The following is a 22,160-nucleotide window of genomic DNA, read 5'->3' as shown; positions in this document are numbered from 1 at the left end:
AAGAATGCCATGGTGTACTTTATCAATTTCTACATAACCCTGAATTTCCAGCATTGGTTCACCTTTAAATCTGGCTAAAATCAGACATATGGACATAAGTAAAAAAAGTCAATGCCACTTGGGATGGTCAGTGATGCTTTATACAAGTGCTTTTAATCTACCAAGGAGGATAAAGAAGAATCCTAGAGAGGGGAAAAAAAAAAAAAGAAGTTCAAATGCTGGAGAGGCATATGTTGAGGGGAAATATGTGGTGGTGGTGGTGGTGGGGGGGGGGGGGGGGGGGGCTCACCCTTTAAAGAGACTGTGACCTTGCCTATTCAGTCTCTTAAAAGCACCCATCCCCCCACCCCAATCTACTTGCACTATATTTCTAAAAGTATTGGGACACCTGCCTTCACACAAACGAACTTTGATGGTATCCTAGTCTTAGTCCGTAGGGTTCAATATTGAGTTGGCCACCCTTTGCAGCTAGAACAGCTTCAACTCTTCTGGGAAGGGTGTCCACAAGGTTTAGGAGTGCGTCTATGGGAATGTTTGACTATTCTTCCAGAAGCGCATTGATGAGGTCAGGCACGATGTAGACAAGAAGGTCTAGCTCACAGTCTTTGCTCCAATTCATCCCAAAGGTGTTCTATTGTGTTGAGGTCAGGATTCTGTGCAGGCCATTCAAGTGCCTCAACCCCAAACTCGCTCCTCCATGTCTTTATAGATCTTAACCAGATAGAACACCTTTGGGATGAATTGGAGACTGCGAGCCAGACCTTCGTGTCTACATCAATGCCTGACCTCACAAATGAGCTTCTGGAATAAAGGTCAAACATTCCCATAGAGACACTCCTAAACCTTGTGGACAGCCTTCCCAAAAGAGCTGAAGCTGTTATAGCTGCAGAGGGTGGGCCAACTCAATATTGAACCCTTCAGAGGAAGACTTGGGTGCCATTAAAGTTCATGTGTGTGTAAAGGCAGGCGTCACAATACTTTTAGCAATAGTGTTTCTTCTCTTTCATTGTGTTGCCCTTCCACAATGTTGCGGTTTGTGAACCCCGATACCCAACCCTGTGCAAACTTTGTGTTAGAGCTTACACTGGGTTGATGTCAACTCCTCATATGAATGTGCGTGCCTGCTTATTGGCCATTTAGGCTCAAGCATGCATCCTAGGATGAAGTCATAGCACCAAATATTTCCAGAGGATTCCAAAAAAGAAAAAAGGGAAGTATAAGCAGGTTGGGGATGGAAAGGTGAGCTTTTAAGAGACCATGTCATCAATGCATGTCTTAAGGTAACATCTCTTGTCAAAACACTCACACAAGAGGCTTTTTATAAAAAAAAATGCTTTGCCCCCCTGTGCTGTAAGCCTCTTTAATAATATTCGAGCCCCTGGAATGTGTCAGTTTTCACCACAGGGGGTACATTTTTTTTTTAAACATCATCTAGCATATGCTAGATTTGGAGTACTTTAACTGGAGATGCTTAACTGGCACGAGATGGTGACAAGGTAAGCTCACATTTAAGTTACATTTACCTCTCTGGCATTGTTCAGCATAGGGAGTGGAGGCTCCAGCCAGAGGTTCTTTTGCCCACTTTAGTTTGGATGGAGTGGGAAAAAAACTTAGCTACATCCATTGCACTTTTTTAAAAATAAAAATGTTTTTGGCTGGAGTTCCAGATAAAACTGCCTTAAAAACTGGCATCTCCAGGCTTCCAAGTGTGAGATTTGCAGTATATGGGGTAGTTGGGATATCCACATAGACTACTATGGGTCTGAATACTTAAGTGCAAATGTTGCAAAGCACGTTGGGCAGAAATATGCTGAAAAAAACACCATAGAAGTGAATGAACTCTCACACCTCTACAGCATTAAAATGTCCTAGAAACCTTCTAACCATTGTAATTCCCTTGTGTTCTTTGAATACCAAGCTTGATTTACAACATAAACACCAATACAAAAATCAAACAAAATATATAAACAACTTTTTGGCAAGTTCACTTGATACAATTAAGTGAAAAAGCTCAGACATTCCAGGGTCATCACATCAGCGTAGAGATCATAAGGTGATGAGGTGAAAGCTTGCAGAGATTCAGGAGTATGAACAGAACAGGATCATCTGCCACTTCACAAATCGAGAGATGTCAGGTCACCAAAATCACAATCAAAGAGTTCACCGACGCCTTCATAATTCTCCAAGCCAAAGCGGTACTCATTGGTCAGGGGTGGAGATAAACTGATCAGCTCATCAGAAAGAAAGTCTGGCAAGATGGTAGAAGTGGCGGGGGACAGATGGAGGTCTGCTGAGTAGCCCAAGGGAAGATCTGTATCTGGTGACAGCAAGGACCCTGGAAAAGAGAAAATGTTCATAAAGCAAAGAAAGCTAGAGATCCTGTTGGATACAAGTTTTATTAACCACTTTCAGACCGGACCATTTTGCTGGTAAATGACCAGAGGTCTTTTTACACTTTGGCACTGCGCTGCTTTAACTGGTAATTGCGCGGTCATGCAATGTTGTACCCAAACAAAATTTGCGTCCTTTTCTTCCCACAAATAGAGCTTTCTTTTGATGGTATTTGATTGCCTCTGCGATTTTTATTTTTTGCGATATAAACGTAAAAAGACCGCAAATTTTGAAAAAAAATGATATTTTCTACTTTTTGTTATTAGAAAAATCCAATAAACTCAATTTTAGTCATACATTTAGGCCAAAATGTATTCAGCTACATGTCTTTGGTAAAAAAAAAGTCAATAATTGTATATTTATTGGTTTGCGCAAAAGTTGTCACATCTACAAACTAAGGTACGTTTTCTGCAATTTACGCAGCTTTTAGTTTACGACTGCCTATCTCATTTCTTGAGGTGCTAAAATGGCAGGGCAGTACAAAACCCCCCCAAATGACCCCATTTTGGAAAGTAGACCCCCTAAGGAAATTGATAAGAGGCATGTTGAGCCCATTGAATATTTTATTTTTTTGCCTCAAGCGATTGAATAATGACAAAAAAAAAAAATTTTTTTTTTTTTTTACACAAAGTTGTCACTAAATGATATATTGCTCACACATGCTATGGGCGTATGTGAAATAACACCCCAAAATAAATTCTGCTGCTTCTCCTGAGTACGGGGATACCACATATGTGGGACTTTTTGGGAGCCTAGCCGCGTACGGGGCCCCGAAAACCAAGCACCGCCTTCAGGCTTTCTAAGGGCGTACATTTTTGAGTTCACTTCTCACTACCTATTACAGTTTTGAAGGCCATAAAATGCCAAGATGGCACAAAACCCCCACAAATGACCCCATTTTAGAAAGTAGACAGCCCAAGCTATTTGCTGAGAGGCATGTTGAGTTCATGGAATATTTTATATTTTGCCACAAGTTGCGGGAAAATTACAAACTTTTTTTTTTTTTTTTTTTTTTTCACAAAGTTGTCACTAAATGATATATTGCTCACACATGCCATGGGCATATGTGAAATGACACCCCAAAATAAATTCTGCTGCTTCTCCTGAGTACGGGGATACCACATATGTGGGACTTTTTGGGAGCCTAGCCGCGTACGGGGCCCCGAAAACCAAGCACCGCCTTCAGGCTTTCTAAGGGCGTAAATTTTTGAGTTCACTTCTCACTACCTATTACAGTTTTGAAGGCCATAAAATGCCAAGATGGCACAAAACCCCCACAAATGACCCCATTTTAGAAAGTAGACACCCCAAGCTATTTGCTGAGAGGCATGTTGAGTCCATGGAATATTTTATATTTTGCCACAAGTTGCGGGAAAATTACAAACTTTTTTTTTTTTTTTTTTTTTTTCACAAAGTTGTCACTAAATGATATATTGCTCACGCATGCCATGGGCATATGTGAAATGACACCCCAAAATAAATTCTGCTGCTTCTCCTGAGTACGGGGATACCACATATGTGGGACTTTTTGGGAGCCTAGCCGCGTACGGGGCCCCGAAAACCAAGCACCGCCTTCAGGCTTTCTAAGGGCGTTACAGTTTTGAAGGCCATAAAATGCCAAGATGGCACAAACCCCCCCCAAATGACCCCATTTTGGAAAGTAGACACCCCTAAATTTAGGGGTACACTAGTGAGACTAGGTAATAAATGGCGGGTGCCCTGAAACTATAAAAAAATAACTAACCAACCAGCGTCACCTGTAACAGTTATATGGTGATCACTGGTGAAAGGGTTAACTAGGGGGCAATCAGGGGGCTTTATGCGGTAGTATATGGGGGTCCCTGGCGCTATAAAAAGCTGCGGCGAACCTAAATACCTACCTGCCTAACTAGCGTCACCTGTGACACTAATACAGCGATCAGAAAAACGATCGCTTATTAGGCTGGGTTCACACTGGAGCGATGCGGGAACGCCACGAATGCGCGGCGGGTTCCCGCATCGCATGCCTCCCGGCGGCAGTTCACACTGCCCTATGCGAACTGCTGGGAGTGTCAGTGAAATGTTACTGACACCCCCAGATCAGTTCGCATATCGCAGTGCGATCTGCAAACTCGGATCGCATGGTGTGAACACCCATGCGATCCGATTCTGCTGCGGGCCAAAAAAAGGGTCCCGTGCGAATTTGCGGCGGGTGCGGCGGGTGTGGCGGGTGCGGCGAATGGCTGAACTCGAATCGCACAGAGATCGGATGTGATTTGCACTGCAGTGCGGTGCGAATCACATCCGTTCTCATAAACCGCTGCAATGTGAACCCAGCCTTAGTGACACTGGCGACGGGGGGTGATCACGGGGTTAAACCTTTATTGGGGGGGTTAGGGGGGTACCTTAGAACTAAAGGGGGCTAACCCTAACTGCCCTAACAGTTATTAGTCACAAATGACACCCGCCGGGTGATCAGGGGGTTAAACCTTTATTAGGTAATAAATGGCGGGTGCCCTGAAACTATAAAAAATAACTAACCAACCAGCGTCACCTGTAACAGTTATATGGTGATCACTGGTGAAAGGGTTAACTAGGGGGCAATCAGGGGGCTTTATGCGGTAGTATATGGGGGTCCCTGGCGCTATAAAAAGCTGCGGCGAACCTAAATACCTACCTGCCTAACTAGCGTCACCTGTGACACTAATACGGCGATCAGAAAAATGATCGCTTATTAGGCTGGGTTCACACTGGAGCGATGCGGAAACGCCGCAAATCCGCGGCGGGTTCCCGCATCGCATGCCTCCCGGCGGCAGTTCACACTGCCCTATGCGAACTGCTGGGAGTGTCAGTGAAATGTTACTGACACCCCCAGATCAGTTCGCATATCGCAGTGCGATCTGCAAACTCGGATCGCATGGTGTGAACACCCATGCGATCCGATTCTGCTGCGGGCCAAAAAAAGGGTCCCGTGCGAATTTGCGGCGGGTGTGGCGGGTGCGGCGGGTGCGGCGAATGGCTGAACTCGAATCGCACAGAGATCGGATGTGATTTGCACTGCAGTGCGGTGCGAATCACATTCGTTCTCATAAACCGCTGCAATGTGAACCCAGCCTTAGTGACACTGGCGACGGGGGGTGATCACGGGGTTAAACCTTTATTGGTGGGGTTAGGGGGGTACATTAGAACTAAAGGGGGCTAACTCTAACTGCCCTAACAGTTATTACAGTCACAAATGACACCAATGCAAAAAAAAAAAAAAAATGACATTGGTGTCACTGTGACTGGGGGGCAGGGGTAATTGGGGGGGTGATCGGGGGGTAAAGGGGGGGTGTGAGTGTGCCTGGCATGTTCTACTGTGTGTGTAGAGTGTTGGTGCAACTCACCGATCCGCTCTCCTCCGTGTCGGAACGAAAAATACCGACACGGAGGAGAGAATACATCACTTCCTCTCCTGTGTTTACATTACAGGAGAGGAAGTGATGTCACGGGGGATTCCTATTCGTCGGGAGCGATCGCGAGGGGGTGGCCATGAACGAATGGCCGTCCCCTCGTCCGGGATCGCTCCCGCACGAATACCGACCGCCGCAGGCACCGGGCGGGGGCCCGATCGGGCCCCCGACCCGCGGGAGGCAAGGGACGTACATGTACGCCAATATGCCTGCCCGTGCCATGCTATCGACGTACATCGTCGTGCGGCGGTCGGCAACTGGTTAAATATAAAAAGGAGAAAGTAAAAATAAATAAAATAAAAACCCTGGAGCATAAATAGCTACTGAACAAAAAAGGAACCTATAAAATAAAAAATTTAAAGCTAAAATCCAAGAATATCTAAAAAAAAAAAAAAAAAAAAAAAAAAAAAAGGTACAAATTGCAACCCTATCATTATGAATACGTCATTGTGATTGTTTCCAGCTACCTAAATTTGAGTTTCACATAACCTCAAGTCCTGTCATGGATCCAAAAATATACATGTTCTGTTTCCTTTGTGGAACCCATGAGAAGGGAGAACAAAAGTTATATATGTTTAGTTTGTTAGTCAAGCCCATAGAAGTCTGCCAGTGTCTCTAGCACTACCCTTTCCCCAGAATGACAATGCTCTATCCAAAAGGTGTCTCCATCCAGAGTAGAGACACATTGAGATTGTTACCGGCCAGATCACAAGGTGAAAAATAAAAAGGGGGGAAAATTTTTTTTTTAAAATACTAGCAATCATGATTGGCGAGTCAAAAAATCGTCTGGCCCCAGTGCCAGAAATAAAAGATATACCAGTAGCAAGAGAAGATATTGGGAGCCTACAGTTGCAGGATCCCAATTTTGAGAATGTGTAGATAAAAATAGGATTTTCCCGTCATACTTACCTGTAAAAATTTATTTTCTTTGAGTACATCATGGGACACAGATTTAGGCTAATAATCATTACCTGCTGAGTTATACTTCGTCTCCAGGTGAATGGATACTGGTAGACCAAAAGGTCTTTAGACAGGAAGTGATCCCCTATATAACCCTCCTCCCATACAGGAAGTACTTCAGCTTTGTAGCAAGTACCGAATCCTCAAAAATGGGGAAGGGACCTTTCCATCCCATGATGTACTCAAAAGGATATTACAGGTATGATGAAAAAATATTAATTTTCCTTCTCATACATCATGGGACACAGAGCTAGGCTAAATATTCATTACCTGCTGGGACGTCCCAGAGCAATAGCCGTGAGGGGAGGGAGACACCCTGCCAAACAATAGACACCAGACCTTATACGGCAGCCTGTAGTACACTGCGGCCAAAAGCCGAATTCTCAGCTGCTTGAACAAACTTTGTGAACGTATGCAATGAAAACCAGGTAGCAGCCTTACAAATCTGAACCACAGATACCAGATGGTGAAAAGCCCAGGAGGTTCCTACACCCGTGGTAGATTGAGCTTGATCCCTAAAGGGAAGGAGCTGTATGTTTCAGACCATAGGCCTGAATAGCCAAATTGACTGACCCAATTGACAATGGAAGCTTTCTGCCCCTTCTTGGGTCCTTTTGGTAAAACAAAAAAAGTCTGATCCTCGGATCTACGCAGATCTAGACACACAAACCTTGACTGCCCAGACAAACATCCAAGGAATGCAGTCGTCTCTCTTCCACCGAACGAGGCTGAGAGAAAAAAAGAAGGCAAAATGTCCCAATTTAAAAATGAAAGGCTGACACCATTTTTAGCAAAAAAAGGATGGAACAGGTTGTAACAGGACCCTGTTGTGGTGAAGGATCAAGTATGGTTCCCTGCACAAAAGGGCCACCAACTCGGACACCGTTCTAGCCAGGAAGGCTAGCCTGCGTGACAGCAAGTCTAATGGATTTCCTTGATGGGTTCAAACGGTTGTTTCTGTAACACAGACAGAACCAAGTTTAAGACCCAAGGACACACAGGTGACCTAATGGGGGGGGGGGGAAAGCAAGTGAATAGCCCCCGCATAAAGGTTCGGACCAGTGAATGGGAGGCTAAAGGCCTTTGGAAGAATACTGATTGCACTCAGAACCAATTGGATTTCCAAACCTCACTTTACAAAAGAGAAGAGAATTCTTACAATCACGTATTTCCAAGGATGCATTTTTTGGCTTCACACCAAGCAATATACAGCAAGTATTCCAGACCTTATGATAGATCTTCCTGGTGACAGCTTTTCTAGCATTCACTAGGGTAGACACCACTGGACCCGAGATGCCACGGTCCTTTGACGGCATGACTATGAAGCCAGGGGGTTCAATTTAAAGAGTGTAAATTGGGGCGGATTATAGGAATACTAGACAGTAGATCAGGGTGTCGTGGAAGCGTCCATGGCCCGTCTATTGTCAGTCTCACAACTTCCGGGAGGGCTTTCTGGGCCTGGCTGGAGCCACCAGAATGAATGGAACCCCCTCTCTCCGAATCCTGCGCAACAAATGTGGAAGAGAGGGATCGGAGAGAAAGCATAAACCAGGGAGTACTGGCTCCATGAAACTACTAGAGCATCTGCTCTGATTGCCAGAGGATCTCCTGTTCGGGACACAAACTGCTGTAGCTTGTTGTTGAACCTGGATGCCAGTAGGTCAATCTCTGGCCATCCTCAACATTGGCAAATTAACTGGAATGCCCCTGGGTGTAGAGACCATTCCCCTAGGCACATCTGCTGATGGCTGAGATAATCTGCCTTCTGCGGGTAGCAAGAATACTCTAGCTTGGACAGTAGCTAGGATCAGACCTAAATACTTTAGACTTTAAGCTGGTTTCAATGCTGATTTTTCGGTGCTGACTGCCAATTTATGGAAGCTGCTAGCAGGCTTTCAACAAGCTTCAAGAAATTCTGAAGCCCGCTAGCAGCTTGTTTTAAGTGGCGATCAAAACTCCCATTAGGATCCGTTTTCAATATTTACAAACTGGAGTCAAATGGTACATTAACCACTTCCCGACCAGCGCACGACGATGTACGTCGACAGAATGGCACGGGCAGGCATATTGGCGTACAGGTACGTCCAATATTCAATGCCGCCCTGCCATCGGGAGCGCGCCGCCGCGCTCCCACGCTGGTCGGGACCCCCGTGAGTCCGGTCGCGGGACCCGTGGACTCGATCGCCGCGGGCATCCCCGCGATCGTCTCACGGAGCCGCTGAATGGAGGAAATGCTGTGTAAACAACAACATTTCTCCATTCTGCCTAGCAACTAGTGACGCTGATCTCTGCTCCATGTGATTGGAGCAGAGATCAGTGTTCACTAAATGAAAGCCCAACCCCCCCCCCACAGTTAGTAACACACCCCTAGGAACACTTAACCCCTACACTGCCACCCACTGGTTAACCCTTTCACTGCCAGTGTCATTTACACAGGAATCACTTCATTTATATAGCAGTGATTACTGTATAAATGACAATGGTCCCAAAAATGTGTCAAAAATGTCCGATGGGTCCCCCACAATGTCGCAGTCACAATAAAAAAAATCGCTGATCGCCGCCATTACTAGTAAAAAAAAAAAAAAAATTATTAATAAAAATGCTATAAAACTATCCCTATTTTGTAAACGCTATAACTTTTGCGCAAACCAATCAATAATGGCTTATTGCGATTTTTTTTACCAAAAATATGTAGAAGAATATGCATCGGCCTAAACGGAGGGGAAAAAATGTTTTTTTATATATTTTTGGGGGATATTTATTATAACAAAAAGTAAAAAATGCGTTTTTTTCAAAATTGTCGTCTCTATTTTTGTTTATAGCGCAAAAAATAAAAACCGCAGGGGTAATCAAATACCACCAAAAGAAAGCTCTATTTGTGGGAAAAAAAAAGGACGTCAATTTTGTTTGGGAGCCACGTCGCACGACCGCGCAATTGTCAGTTAAAGCGACGCAGTGCCAAATCGCAAAAAGTGGTCTGGTCTTTGACCAGCAAAATGGTCCGGTCTGCAAGTGGTTAAAAGCTTCAAAGCTTGCCGTTTACACTGCTCTTATACAAGCTGAAGCCAGCGTGACACAGGAATAACTCCTGCAGTGAGGAACCATGTTATAATGAAAATGGGATGCCACAAAGTGGGCACTAGAGTCACAGAGTTGGTACACATTTTGGGCAGACAGTTATGACTTATTACAGATCATTCCCCAACTAAAGTGGATGGCTTGGAACAGTATAAGTGTCACAAGATGGTTTATGGATCTGCAAGACTCTAAAATGTAGAACAAAATGTCAGGGACCCAGCATGGAAATGCCAATAGACTGTCATATATGCATGTTATGTGCTCCTCCTCACAGGTCTGAAAAGATGGGGAGGGCTCGACAAAACCCAGTTGCCAGACCATTGCATCCTGGCGTCTGGGCTACACTGCAGCAGTGGTCTGGATTCAAGCCCATCGGTGCTGCAACATCAATGAAGGAAAGAAAAAAAAAAATTACTTATTTGCAAAAAAAATGTAACTACAAAAAAATTCAAAATAACTTTTTTTTATTTTTGGTCCTTTTGCACTTGGCACCAGGTGTAAGCAATTCCTATTGCCCAATGCCCCAGACATGCAGTTCTGGGTGCCAGACAGTCGATTTAAAAAAACTGGCTCCTAGATTCAAAGCAGAATTTGTCAAGCCCTGTATACGAGGCACTGCCTGACAGAATTTAGGGCAGTGTACACCTTTTGCATAGTATTTGTAGAAAAATATTTTTTTCGAAAGCTTAAGACCACTTTCGCACTGGGGACGCTAGCGGGGTGCTTTTAACCCCAAAGAATGGGCTAAAATGCCCATGTTGTGGCACTTCCAAATCGCTTTTTTAGGCATTTTGGAAGCACTGCCCATTCATTACAATAGGCAGGGACATTTTGGGAGCGCTGTATACAGCACTGCCAACCGGCACCCCAAAGATGCTGTTTGCAGGACTTTTTCGAACATCTCGCAAGTGCACCGCCCGGATACGAAAGCACCCATTGCAGAGTATGGGAGGCAGTTTTCAGGCGCTATTTCTAGCGCTGAAACGCCTGAAAACTGCCTCAGTGTGAAAGGGATCCAAGTCCTGTCAGCTTTACAGAGCCTTAGTCTTTGTAATATTTGGGTGGGAATAAGCCTCAATTACTGGGTCCCTATCTTACCTGGTAACTGGACCTATTACTCAGCAGTGTTCTATCATACTGTCTGATGCTCAGGGCTCCCTCTCTCTGCTGTGGAAGTCGCTGGGTGAAACAGCAGTGCAGACAGAACACTAAAAAAAGTACATATATCTTGAAATTCTCTCAAATCTGCATTTCTTACCTTGGTCACATGTCAGTAGTCCTAGGCCGATGTCCTGGTCAGGTATTAATGCTGGAGATTCATTGGAACTGTGGGTGCTGGGTGATTGGATGGAATGTGAAGCTTTTGTGGGACTTTTAACAGGGCTACAGACCCCAGAAGAGTCATCTGGACAGAGGAAAACATCAATGGGTCCTCGGGTACTTTTCAGAGATATCTGCAAAGCCTTAAAAGGGGGAGGAGGAATACATAGGAAATACATAAGAACTACAGAATGAGGGTTAATAAAAACTGAATGCGTTTTTTTTATATAAAAACACACCACACAACTCTAAAAATGTTAACTTCCTGGCCGTCTCCAGAGTCACAGGCCTAGAACAAGCATGCAGCTAAAAAGTTATAGGAATGTCAAAAGTCCTGTTTAAGTACTTTTGCACATGTGTTCCAGGTCAGGAATTTAAAGCGGAGTTCCACCTAAATTTAAAAAGTCAGCATCTACAAATACTGCAGCTGCTGACTTTTAAAATAAGGACACTTACCTGTCCAGGGGTCCCGCGATGTCCTCATCCAAAGCCAATCCATTCTTCAGCTCTGGGTGGAGGCTAGTAGGAATCAGAAAGTGAAGCCTTGTGGCTTCAAAGCCTGGTTTCCTACTGCGCATGTGCGAGTCACGCTGCACGTTCTGACTGATCCCTGCTGTCTTCTGGGACCTGTATGTCTCCCAGAAGACAGTGGCGGGGGGGGAGGGGGGGGCTGTATTAGACCGGTATCTGCTCCCCCTTGAAAGTTGCAAAACGTGACACTGGAGGGGGAGGAATCCGGACAGCGAAAGTTCCATTTTTGAGTGGACTTTAAGCCTTTGGAGACAGAAAGCTAGCATTTTTAAAGGATAAGTTCACCTTTAGTAACATGGTACACCCATATTTAGGGTGCAACATGAACTGAGCAACCCCCACGATCAATCTCCTCCCCACCCACCCTTCCCATTGCGACAGCGGGTCTGGGATCTTCTCCCCACTGTTAAAAAAATAAAATAAAACCAGCCATGTCAAACGTTTCAGAGTTCTGTGAATGGGAGAACTACAACTATCGTCAGCCATTATGGCTGTCAGCTTGTAGTTCTCAATGAACTACCAGGGCACTGATGATCGCTCTATGTACTTCATTGATCCTTCCGGTCATTCAGTATCTGTCTGCCCGTATGAGGTACAGCAGACAGCTACACTGAATCTGCAGGAGCCTGAGATTGCACCTGTGATCTGCTGTTCACCAGTGCAATGCTCTTTAGGCTCCTGATAAAAAAAAAAAATGTTTTTTTACCTGCAAAAAGATGTGCATTTTATTTTTGTTTAAAAATGTGAACTTATCTTGCTGCTCTCTCTGTGGAAAACAACAATCTTACTGGTGCAGATCAACACTTATGTCTCAGGTTGGTTCTGGTAATTCAGCCATAACAAATCTGCTCACTCAGCCACAGAAATGCCATTATAAAAATAAAAAAATAAAAATAGATCTGAAAACACTGCTTCACCTCTGAATTCAGGAATTATTGCCCAATTTTTTTGGAAAAAGTTCCTGCTGTTCCATTGATCCTTCCTTACCTCTATAGGATCAGAAACCTGCATATGAGTCTCTGGTGGGGCTTTGATGACCATCAACATCCGTTCTGATGGATCTGCAATGCTGCGGAGGTCCTGGCAGGTGACATATCCCAATGTAGAAATCGTCAAGGAAAAAAAATACAGCTAACAGACATCTCTTAGCACACTACTTATCAAGTAAATTTATTGTGGGTAAAAAACAAATATGAGAGCAAGCTGCACCTAAAAGGCTAAAGGCAAAGTGGAATAACCCATAACCATCAAATTCACCCTCCAAATGCTATGACAGCATTAAAACCAAAAAAAAATAAAAAAAATAAAATAAAATGAGCCATTGCACTTTGCACATTAAAACGGGTCCCATCATCACAATCGATGGTGCTAGCAGATAAATTTCACAAGATTGAAAGTGAAAGCCCTTGGATAGTAACTTTACTATCAATGTGCACTATGATGAGCTTTCAACATTCAATCTTTTGAGATTTTTCTACTGGGGGGAAAGGTGGATTAATATTCTGGCAGATAGGTGGTGCTATAACTTTGTTCAGGCTGCACAAAATGCCACAGCAGAGGGAACTACTGAAAGTAGATCTGTTACAAACTGCAAGCAGGTCTTTAGCATAAATGTATTTATTTTACTAATAACGGCGATCTGCAATTTTTATTGGGACTGTGACACTGCGGCGGACAGGGAACAGAAGATCCCTGTCATGTCACTAGGCAGAACAGGGAAATGCCTTGATTCCCCGTTCTGCCTCTCCTCACCAGGATCGTTGACCACTGGCAGACAAAGTTCACGGGACCCGTCGGCATGCCTGCTAGCCGGGTTTGACGGCCTATTTGCCCACCCATGCCATTCTGCCGACGTATATCTGCGTGTGGTGGTTGGGAAGTGGTTAACAGACCAAAAGGAGAAAATAAGTGAATGTAGTTGTAAAGCCTTAAGGTTTTTTACCTTAATGCATTAAGGTGAAAAAACACCTGTGCTGCAGCTCCCCCCCCCCCTTTTTTATATTGGAGCCCAATCTGATCCAGTGATGTGCACAAGCACAGCCACTCTCCTCATTGGACAGATTGATAGCAGCAGGATCCATTACCTTCTGGTGCGGTCAATCAAAAGCTGTGACATGGGAGTAGGGGGCGGGGGCAAGCTCAACTGCGTCAACGGACACAACAGCGGGACTCAGGAGCGAGCCCGTATGGGTGTCCCAAGGAAAGCACCCAATTAAGGAGGGGCCTGGAGCACCGGCAGGGGACTCCAGAAGAGAATCGGGGCTGCGCTGTGCAAAACCATTTCACAGAGCAGGCAAGTATAGGCACGTTTGTTATTTTTATAATAAACACAAAAATGTAAATAACATTAGATAAAAAAGAAAAAAAATATATATTATATACAGCATCTCACAAGAGTGAGTACACCGCTCACATTTGTGTAAATACTTTATTATATCTTTTCGTGTGACAACACTTAACCACTTCCCACCCGGCCAATGCACATATACGGCCGGGTGGGAGCCGTCTACTCAGAAGGAGCGGGATCGCGTGCGTGCCCGCGCAGCGGCGCGATCCCGATGCGCCAGTGTCACCCGGACACGGCGCATCTCAGATCGGCAGGAGGGCTCTGTGATTGGCCCTCCTGATCACATGACGGCCATGTCCAATCACGGCCGTCATGTGATGTAAACAAACAGCCGGTTGCTAGGCAATTGGCTCCTCCTCTCCTCACACAGAAGTCATCGCTGAGGAGAGGAGAGCAGATCGCTGCAGCCGGCTGGTGATCAGTGAGTATGAGCTGTTTTTACAGCTTTTTACCAACTGATCACCAGTCTAGTGTACACACAAATCACCACACAGTAAACACACCACACAGTATAAACACAATGTCCCCAAAACATACATGTCCCCAAATAATAAAAACACATGTCCCTAATAATAAAAACATGTCCCCCACATATGTCCCACTAAAATCACATGTCCCAATGATTATCTGCACACATATGTACGTGATCACCTGCACACATATGTACATGATCATTTGCGTACATATGTCCGTGGTCACACAAACCAATTATTATACACTTAACTGAATTTTTTTTACCAAAAACATGTAGCAGAATACATTTTGGCTTAAAATTTATGACAAAATTTTATTTTATTGGATTTCTTTTAAAAATAGAAAATAGTTTTTTTTCCCCAAATTTCCGCTTTTTTGCGCTTACATCGCAAAAAATTTAAAAAACGGAGTCGTGAATAAATACCACCAAAATAAAGCTCTATTTGTGCGAACAAAATGATAACAATTTCATTTGGGTACAGTGTAGCATGACCGCGCAATTGTCACTGAAAGCGCTAGAGCGATGAAAGCTGAAAATTGGGCTGGGAAGGAAGGGGGCGAAAGTGCCCTGTATTGAAGTGGTTAAGAAATTACACTTTGCTACAATGTATAGTAGCAAATTTACACAAGTTGTACACTCACGGTCTGCTCAAAATAACTCTCTCAGCCATTACAGTCTAAACTGCTGGCAAAAAAAGTTATTTTCCAGCACTGCCTTAACCCGCTTGAGCATGGAGATCACAAGAGCTTCACAGGTTGCCACTGGAGTCCTCTTCCACTCCTCCATGACCACATCACAGAGCTGGTGGGTGTTATAGACCCTGCACTCCTCCACCTTCCGTTTGAGGATGTCCCACAGATGCTCAATAGGGTTTAGGTCTGGACACATGCTTGGCCAGTCCATCACCTTTACCCTCAGCTTCTTTAGCAAGGCAGTGGTTGTCTTGCAGGTGTGTTTGGGGTCCTTATGTTGGAATTCTGCTCTGTGGCCCAGTCTCCGAAGGAAGGGGATTATGCTCTGCTTCAGTATGTGTCACAGTGATGTCCCGTGGAAAAGTGATAAAAAAATCCAATGTTCACTGAAGGGGACTGAAAATAATAATTCAAAGATATGTCCATCCCATACTTGATAGTAAATCTTCAATCGGATACAATGCGAACACAAACAATATGCAAATAACTGTGCAATTGTGAACAAATCCTGTGTGGGAAGAATAAGGTTGGTACTCTTACCGGTGTTCTGGCATATTCAGTCCGGCCATCATATAGTATTCGCCCCGTACTGCGCATGCGCAGCGCTTGCGCAATACAGAGCAGAAGAAGCTTCGGAAAATCTCCGAAGATAGACGGCGAGTCGAGGTGGTAGCCCCACCATCCAAGCGGACATAGGGCTGGGAAAATTAGAAGGCCCTCCGCGGGCTCGATTCGCTCTGCTCTTTTATATTCCAAATCTATGTCCACTTGGATGGTGGGGCTAGAACCTGGACTCACGGCACAGGCGCCAATCATCTTCGGGTATTTTCGGAATGTGTGTGTGCGCTGTGTACACAGCGGACACTATCCGATGGGGGACTGTATATGATAGGACACCGGATATGGTGGACCCACTTACCATTTAGTAGTGGGTCAGTCAAACTTATGTGGACCAAATGCCACAGGGTTACAGTTGGTTAGAAGACTGTCACTGAGGGATAAATCCACTCCTCCCCAGTGTTGGTCATGCCAGAGAATCCTGGTTCTTTATGGTTATTTAATGTGGTAAATAACTGGCACCCACGGGGGGGGGGGGGGGGGTATTCGGTGAATAAAGGTTGTTGCACACAAAAAGGACTCAAATCGGACTGTGATAAAGACAAAAGCAAATGAACTCCATATGGTGTAGGTCAAAAAAAAGGGAGGGCATTATAAAAAGAACAGTATATCAAATCAATGAGTACAGGTACTGGTGATCACAAAATAATTTTTCCACAATTGCACAGTTATTTGCACATTGTTTGTGTTGGCATTGTATCCAATTGAAGATTTACTATCAAGTATGGGATGGACATATCTGAATTATTATTTTCTAGTCCCCTTCAGTGAACATTGGACTTTGTGTATTTATCACTTTTCCACAGGACAACACAGTTCATGTTTCCTTGTTTATAGCACTACACTGTATATTTTTATTTAGTTTGGACTTTGAGTGTTAGCTGCTTTCTGTTTTGACTTTGACACTATAGTGGTTTAGCGCAGTAATTTCACCTTTTTTTGCACAGTATGTCACACTCACAGTACATGTTGGCATTAATGGTTCCCCTCAATGAACTGTACCTCCCCAGTGCTGGCAGCACTCATGCAGCCCCAGACCATGACACTTCCACCACCATGCTTGACTGTAGACAAGATACACTTGTCTTTGTACTCCTCACCTGGTTGCTACAACACACGCTCAACACATCTGAACCAAAAAAGTTTATCTTGGTCTCATCTGATCAAAGGATATATGGTTCCAGTAATCCATGTCCTTAGTCTGCTTGTCTTCAGCAAACTGTTTGCGGACTCTTGTGCATCATCTATAGAAGCAGCTTCCTACTGGGATGACAGCCAAGCAGACCAATTTGATGCAGTGTGCGGCGTATGGTCTGACCCCCTCAACCTCTGCAGCAATGCTGGCAACACTCTATTTCCCAAAGACAACCTCTGGATATGACGCTGAACACGAGCACCAAACTTCTTTGGTCCACCATGGCTAGGCATGTTCTGTTAAACTGCTGTATGGTCTTGGCCACCGTGCTGCAGTTGAGTTTCAGGATCCTGGCAATCATCTTATAGCCTAGGCCAGTGATGGCGAACCTTGGCACTCCAGATGTTTTGGAACTACATTTCCCATGATGCTTAGGCACTCTGCAGTGTAGTTGAGCATCATGGGAAATGTAGTTCCAAAACATCTGGAGTGCCAAGGTTCGCCATCACCGGCCTAGGCCATCGATACCTAGAGCAAAGATTTTTTTTTATTTTTTTTGATCCTCAGAGAGTTCTTTGCCATGAGGTGCCATGTTGAACTTCCAGTGACCAGTATGAGAGTGAGAGCAAGAACTGCTCCCAATTCACACCCCAAATCTTGTAACACTAATGAGCCACATGGCACCGGGGAGGGAAAATGGCTAATTGGGTCCAATTTGGACATTTACACTTAGTGGTGTGCTCACTTTTGTTGTCAGCTGTTTAGACATTAATGGCTGTGTGTGGAGTTATTTTAAGAGGGCGGCAAATTGACACTGTTATACAAGCTGTACACTCACTACTTTGCTACAATGTAAAGTGTCATTTCTTCAGTGTTATCACATGAAAGGATATAATAAAATATTTACAAAAATGTGATGGGTGCACTTACTTTTGTGAGATACCATTATATAGATAGAGATAGAGAGAGGTTTAGTATCACATTAAGTTCATGGCTCAGGATAAGTTAAAAGGTGTAAAGTTCACCTTTTCATTTGGGAAACCCTACACCCCCCTACTGCACTGTACATGCCCATACAGTTAGTGTATATTTGAAATACCTATCTTTCTTCCCTTAGGACTTCAGAGATAGATCACAGCGATTCCGATAGGTCAGTGTGGGTATGTGACTATTTAACTTGTGTAGGGCGTTAGCTCACCTTTTCATTTTTTGCAAAAAATTTTACTTATGTGTTAAGTATGGATAAAAGTAGTCTGAATGTGCTCAAAACACAGTTTTGTATCAAAATACTTCACACCATTATATTGCACAACAATGCAGCACAATATGGACAACCTGTCCTGCATTGTATTTGAAAACTTTGGAGGGCCCATTTACAACAGAAACTGTACCTTTACTGCATGTATTTGCATGCACAGTGAAATCAATTTGCTGCTTGTTTCTACCTGCATTTGCAGTGCATTTTTCCTAGACTTGCCTTCCCTTTGAGGTCACTTCCGTCTATCTTCTTTGAGCACTGCACTGTTGTATTTACATGCATTTCTGTGCATTTGCAGTGCAGAAAAATTCAGCTTTTTTCCCCACTGCACTACAATAGTGTGAACTAAGACCATAGGATAACGTGGATTTTAGACTGTCTATGCAGTTTGGAGTGCAGTCAAAAATGCATCCCATTGCATTTGGTGTGAATGAGCCCTTAAAGAGGTGCTCCTCACAAAGGTGGAAGCTCCGCTTGTCTGCCTCCCTCGACCCCCAGCTACCACATTTTGCCCCTGAAGGAGTGGGTACCTGGTTTTAACAGATACCCGGCTCCCACTTCCGGCGGAGTCCACCATGGCGAACACAGCCAGAAGTTCAGCCCCCCTCTTCCATAATGAGGCAGCATTATGCCATTTTATTGTTTGCCATGTTCTCACTGGGGAGATGAGCCTTTGCTTCCTGTACCAAGTACATGACACAGCTGGGGAGATTTCATCGCCGTGAGGGGAAATCCAGTCTTAGCCGTCATTGTCAAGTGTCTCCATGGGAAGATTTTCCTTCTATTCCCATTCTGACAACAGTTCTATGACCCTGATCATGATGATGAAGAGGATGAACCGCCACAGCAGGGAACATAAGAAGCAGTAAAAAGAAACAAACAGCACTTATAGCCCTCCCCATTATGCTACACTTTGACAATAGATACACCAAGGCCAGTTGCACACAGATGCAAAAATATACTGGATGTTTAGACTCAGGATCTCGTTGACAAAAGGTTCAATAAAGACCTTGCATAAAAAAGGAATGTAAAAAGAGCATAAAGGCATGTGAGTGTATACAAGAGTAAAATGATTCTTCTTTGCCAGTATTACAAAAAAGTTCCATAGTTAGTAAGGTTGAATAAAGACACCAGTCCATCCAGTTCAACCAGCATGTCTTTGGAGTGTGGGAGGAAACCGGATTACCCGGAGGAAACCCGTGCAGGCACAGGGAGAACATGCAAACTCCAGGCAGGTAGTGCTGTTGTTGGTATTCAAACCAGCGACCCCTTTTACTGCTAAGTGAGAGTGCTAACCACTACACCACTGTGCCGCCATGAATATAGGTGTGTAAAAACACGTATCGGTGTGTAAATTACTGCACTCAAATGTAAAATTTTCTATTTTTGTTTTATGGCTCTTTACTGATTGTTCTATTATTACTCTTCACGTAGCTGTGTGTATGGTTTCATAGACAACAGCGCATCTAGATCCAGATCAGTAGAAAATTTGTTTTTGTTTTTTTACTTCGATGTGCAATTATCATACATCCAATCCCAGGGCTGAAGAGTAGGCAAGAAAAAGGTCAGGATCTCCAACCCAATCACAGCTCATGGTATTCAAGGTCTTTGTCGGGCCATTACAAATGTACTGGAAAATGTGAAAGGAAGGGAAGATGTAATTTTACATTTCTTCTGCCTAATAAAAAAATTAATTCTAACTTTGCCCGAAACAGAGGTCTACAAAGTTTGATAATGGTGACTATACTCATGACCAAGGTGCAGATCAAAGGATATTGTTGGCTCTCGGACTCCTCGGTAAGCAGTTTCATTTGGGTGGTGCTCGTGTGAATAAGGTTATCCAAGTGTTGTTCTGCAGCTAAAAGCTCCTGGCACTCTTTTACCAATGTTTGGTACCTGTTGCTGGATTCTACCGAAGACCGGTTACCCCTACATGAACATAAAAAAAAGAATCAACAAAATAAGATTAACCGATATTGGGAGCCAACAGAAAATGAGGGGTGCACAGAGGTCAACAAGTCTAGTTTTCACCATTTAAATCAGGAAATATTGAAGCTGCCATGGATGGATAGCTCCTACAAATTTACCATTTAGGCCCAGTTTACACCAGTGGACCACAATGGACACATCAAAATTTTGCATACGGTTTGGTATCAAACTTCACTAGTTTTGGTACAATGACCCAAAACTAAGGGATGGGAATAGTAGCCCCACAGGTTGTACCCGCAAAGATATGGCAAAATAGATTTTTCATCCTGGTTAAAAACTCCCAGCTTGACATCGAGTTGGGAATTCTAGCAAGAAGATTTTGCTGTTGGGAGTATTAAAGACACAAGAAGCCAGAAGCCAACTTAGCACAGCAGTCTCCAACTAAAATATCACATTTAGGTGAATGATTCTAAGATTTATTACATTAGAATGCCAACATTTAAAAAAGGTCGCAGGATGATCAGTCTGTTCACTTACAGCCACTGTATGTGGTTCTTGGATTTTTTGGTAATCAAATTGATCCCTTCAAGGACATTGGTGATATCATAGATCCTCCTTTTTTGGACATTCAGCACTTGAGCAGCCCAGTTTAAATCCACCACACCATCAGCCGACTTGCTAAGGAGCTCCAGGAATCTCTTTGTTGTCAAATTCAAGGATGTCTCATATCGAGACCTCTCCCCCGGGGATCTCACTCCTGCACAAAGGTGAAATAGGAAACTAGGTTTAGAAAGATGAACAACAGAAGCAATACTCTCAAAAGGAACTGAAAACCAAATATTGACTTTTAAAGTCTTAGTTAATAAAACGGGTATAATTATATTTAAAATAAGAAAACTAGATGGTCCTGTCTGAGCAACCATTCAGAACCTCTGCCTTACACAGAATGCATGGCTATTCGGCACCTTTCACACAGGCATACTTAAAAGCAGGAGGTCCACCCATTTAAAAATCAGCAGCTAAAAAAAGTGTACCTGCTGACTTAACAGACACTCATCTGCCCCATGGTCCAGCGATGTGGGTGCACGATGCGTCGCTTCTCTCCCTCTCCATGGTGCAGGAATTGTAACTGCAGGCGCCCAGCTGTGACTTCAAAGCCGGGCGTGCACTGCACGAGCCACTCGTTGTGAATGGCCAGGCAATCTCCTGGGCTGTGTCGGGAGGGAGGCAGGGGGAAAGAGAGCTGAACTTCCTTCCAGCATCAGAGGAGGAAGTGGGTGCTGGCTGCCTGTCAAAACTGGGTACCCACTGCCCCCGCAAAAAAATTATATGCCAAATGTGGCATGTCAGGGAGTCACTAGTACCTAAAGCGGAAGTTTCATTTTTGGGTGGAACTCCACTTTAGAGTGATACTAAAGTCTCTGATTCTTTGTTTAAAAATAACAAACATGTTATACTTACCTGCTCTGGCGCCTCCCTCCTGCCGAGCTCCCCCACACCAAGCCGACCCGCTGCTCCGAGTGTCCACTCAGAAAAAGCCACGGCTTGGCCCCACCCGCTTCTCCTCATTGGCTGACTGACAGCAGCGGGAGCAAATGGCACCCGCTATGTGTCTCAGCCAATCAAGAAGGAGAGTCCCAGAAAGTTGTCTCTCGTGCAACATCACTGGATTAAGATGGAGCTCAAGTAAGTATTAGGGGGGGACGATGCACACACCCCCCCAATGCGTAGAACACATTAGGCAAAAAAAAAAAAAAAAAACCCACAAACACCTCTTCCTTTAGAACCACTATAATCATAGCCCTGTGTGAGGTCTGTGGTTTGCCTGGTGTTCTGTGCACTGTATGCAGGCAGTCCCATTTCAATTGGGAGACAGCCGTTGCTTCCAATTTGACATCCATGTAGGTGCGTGTGCCCCAAACACTGATAGTGGAAGTTTAAGAACCCACACCCACGATGGCAAATCAGGAGCAGCGGCTGTGTCCACATAGCAAC

At 44.3% G+C, this 22,160-nt stretch overlaps 1 protein-coding gene across 1 annotated transcript in view; it reads right to left on the bottom strand.

Moving 5' to 3' along the window:
- Positions 1-1,275: 1,275 nt before the first annotated feature.
- The window catches only part of E2F1 (E2F transcription factor 1), a 45,101-nt gene continuing 24,216 nt past the window's right edge, over positions 1,276-22,160 (bottom strand). Inside the window, exons 3-7 of the mRNA XM_077459162.1 lie at positions 20,703-20,922; positions 20,013-20,165; positions 12,699-12,813; positions 11,119-11,323; positions 1,276-2,335 (exon numbers count right to left, since the gene is read on the bottom strand). Of these exons, the coding sequence (XP_077315288.1) occupies positions 2,115-2,335; positions 11,119-11,323; positions 12,699-12,813; positions 20,013-20,165; positions 20,703-20,922 (914 nt within the window). The 3' untranslated portion in view covers positions 1,276-2,114. The remainder of the gene's footprint in view (positions 2,336-11,118; positions 11,324-12,698; positions 12,814-20,012; positions 20,166-20,702; positions 20,923-22,160) is intronic.

The sequence above is a fragment of the Lithobates pipiens genome, unplaced genomic scaffold, assembly GCF_037356315.1.
Source record: "Lithobates pipiens isolate NorthernLeopardFrog02 unplaced genomic scaffold, aLitPip1_a1.2 Scaffold_28, whole genome shotgun sequence".
Taxonomy (NCBI): domain Eukaryota; kingdom Metazoa; phylum Chordata; class Amphibia; order Anura; family Ranidae; genus Lithobates; species Lithobates pipiens.
This window is presented reverse-complemented; position numbering and strand designations above follow the sequence as displayed.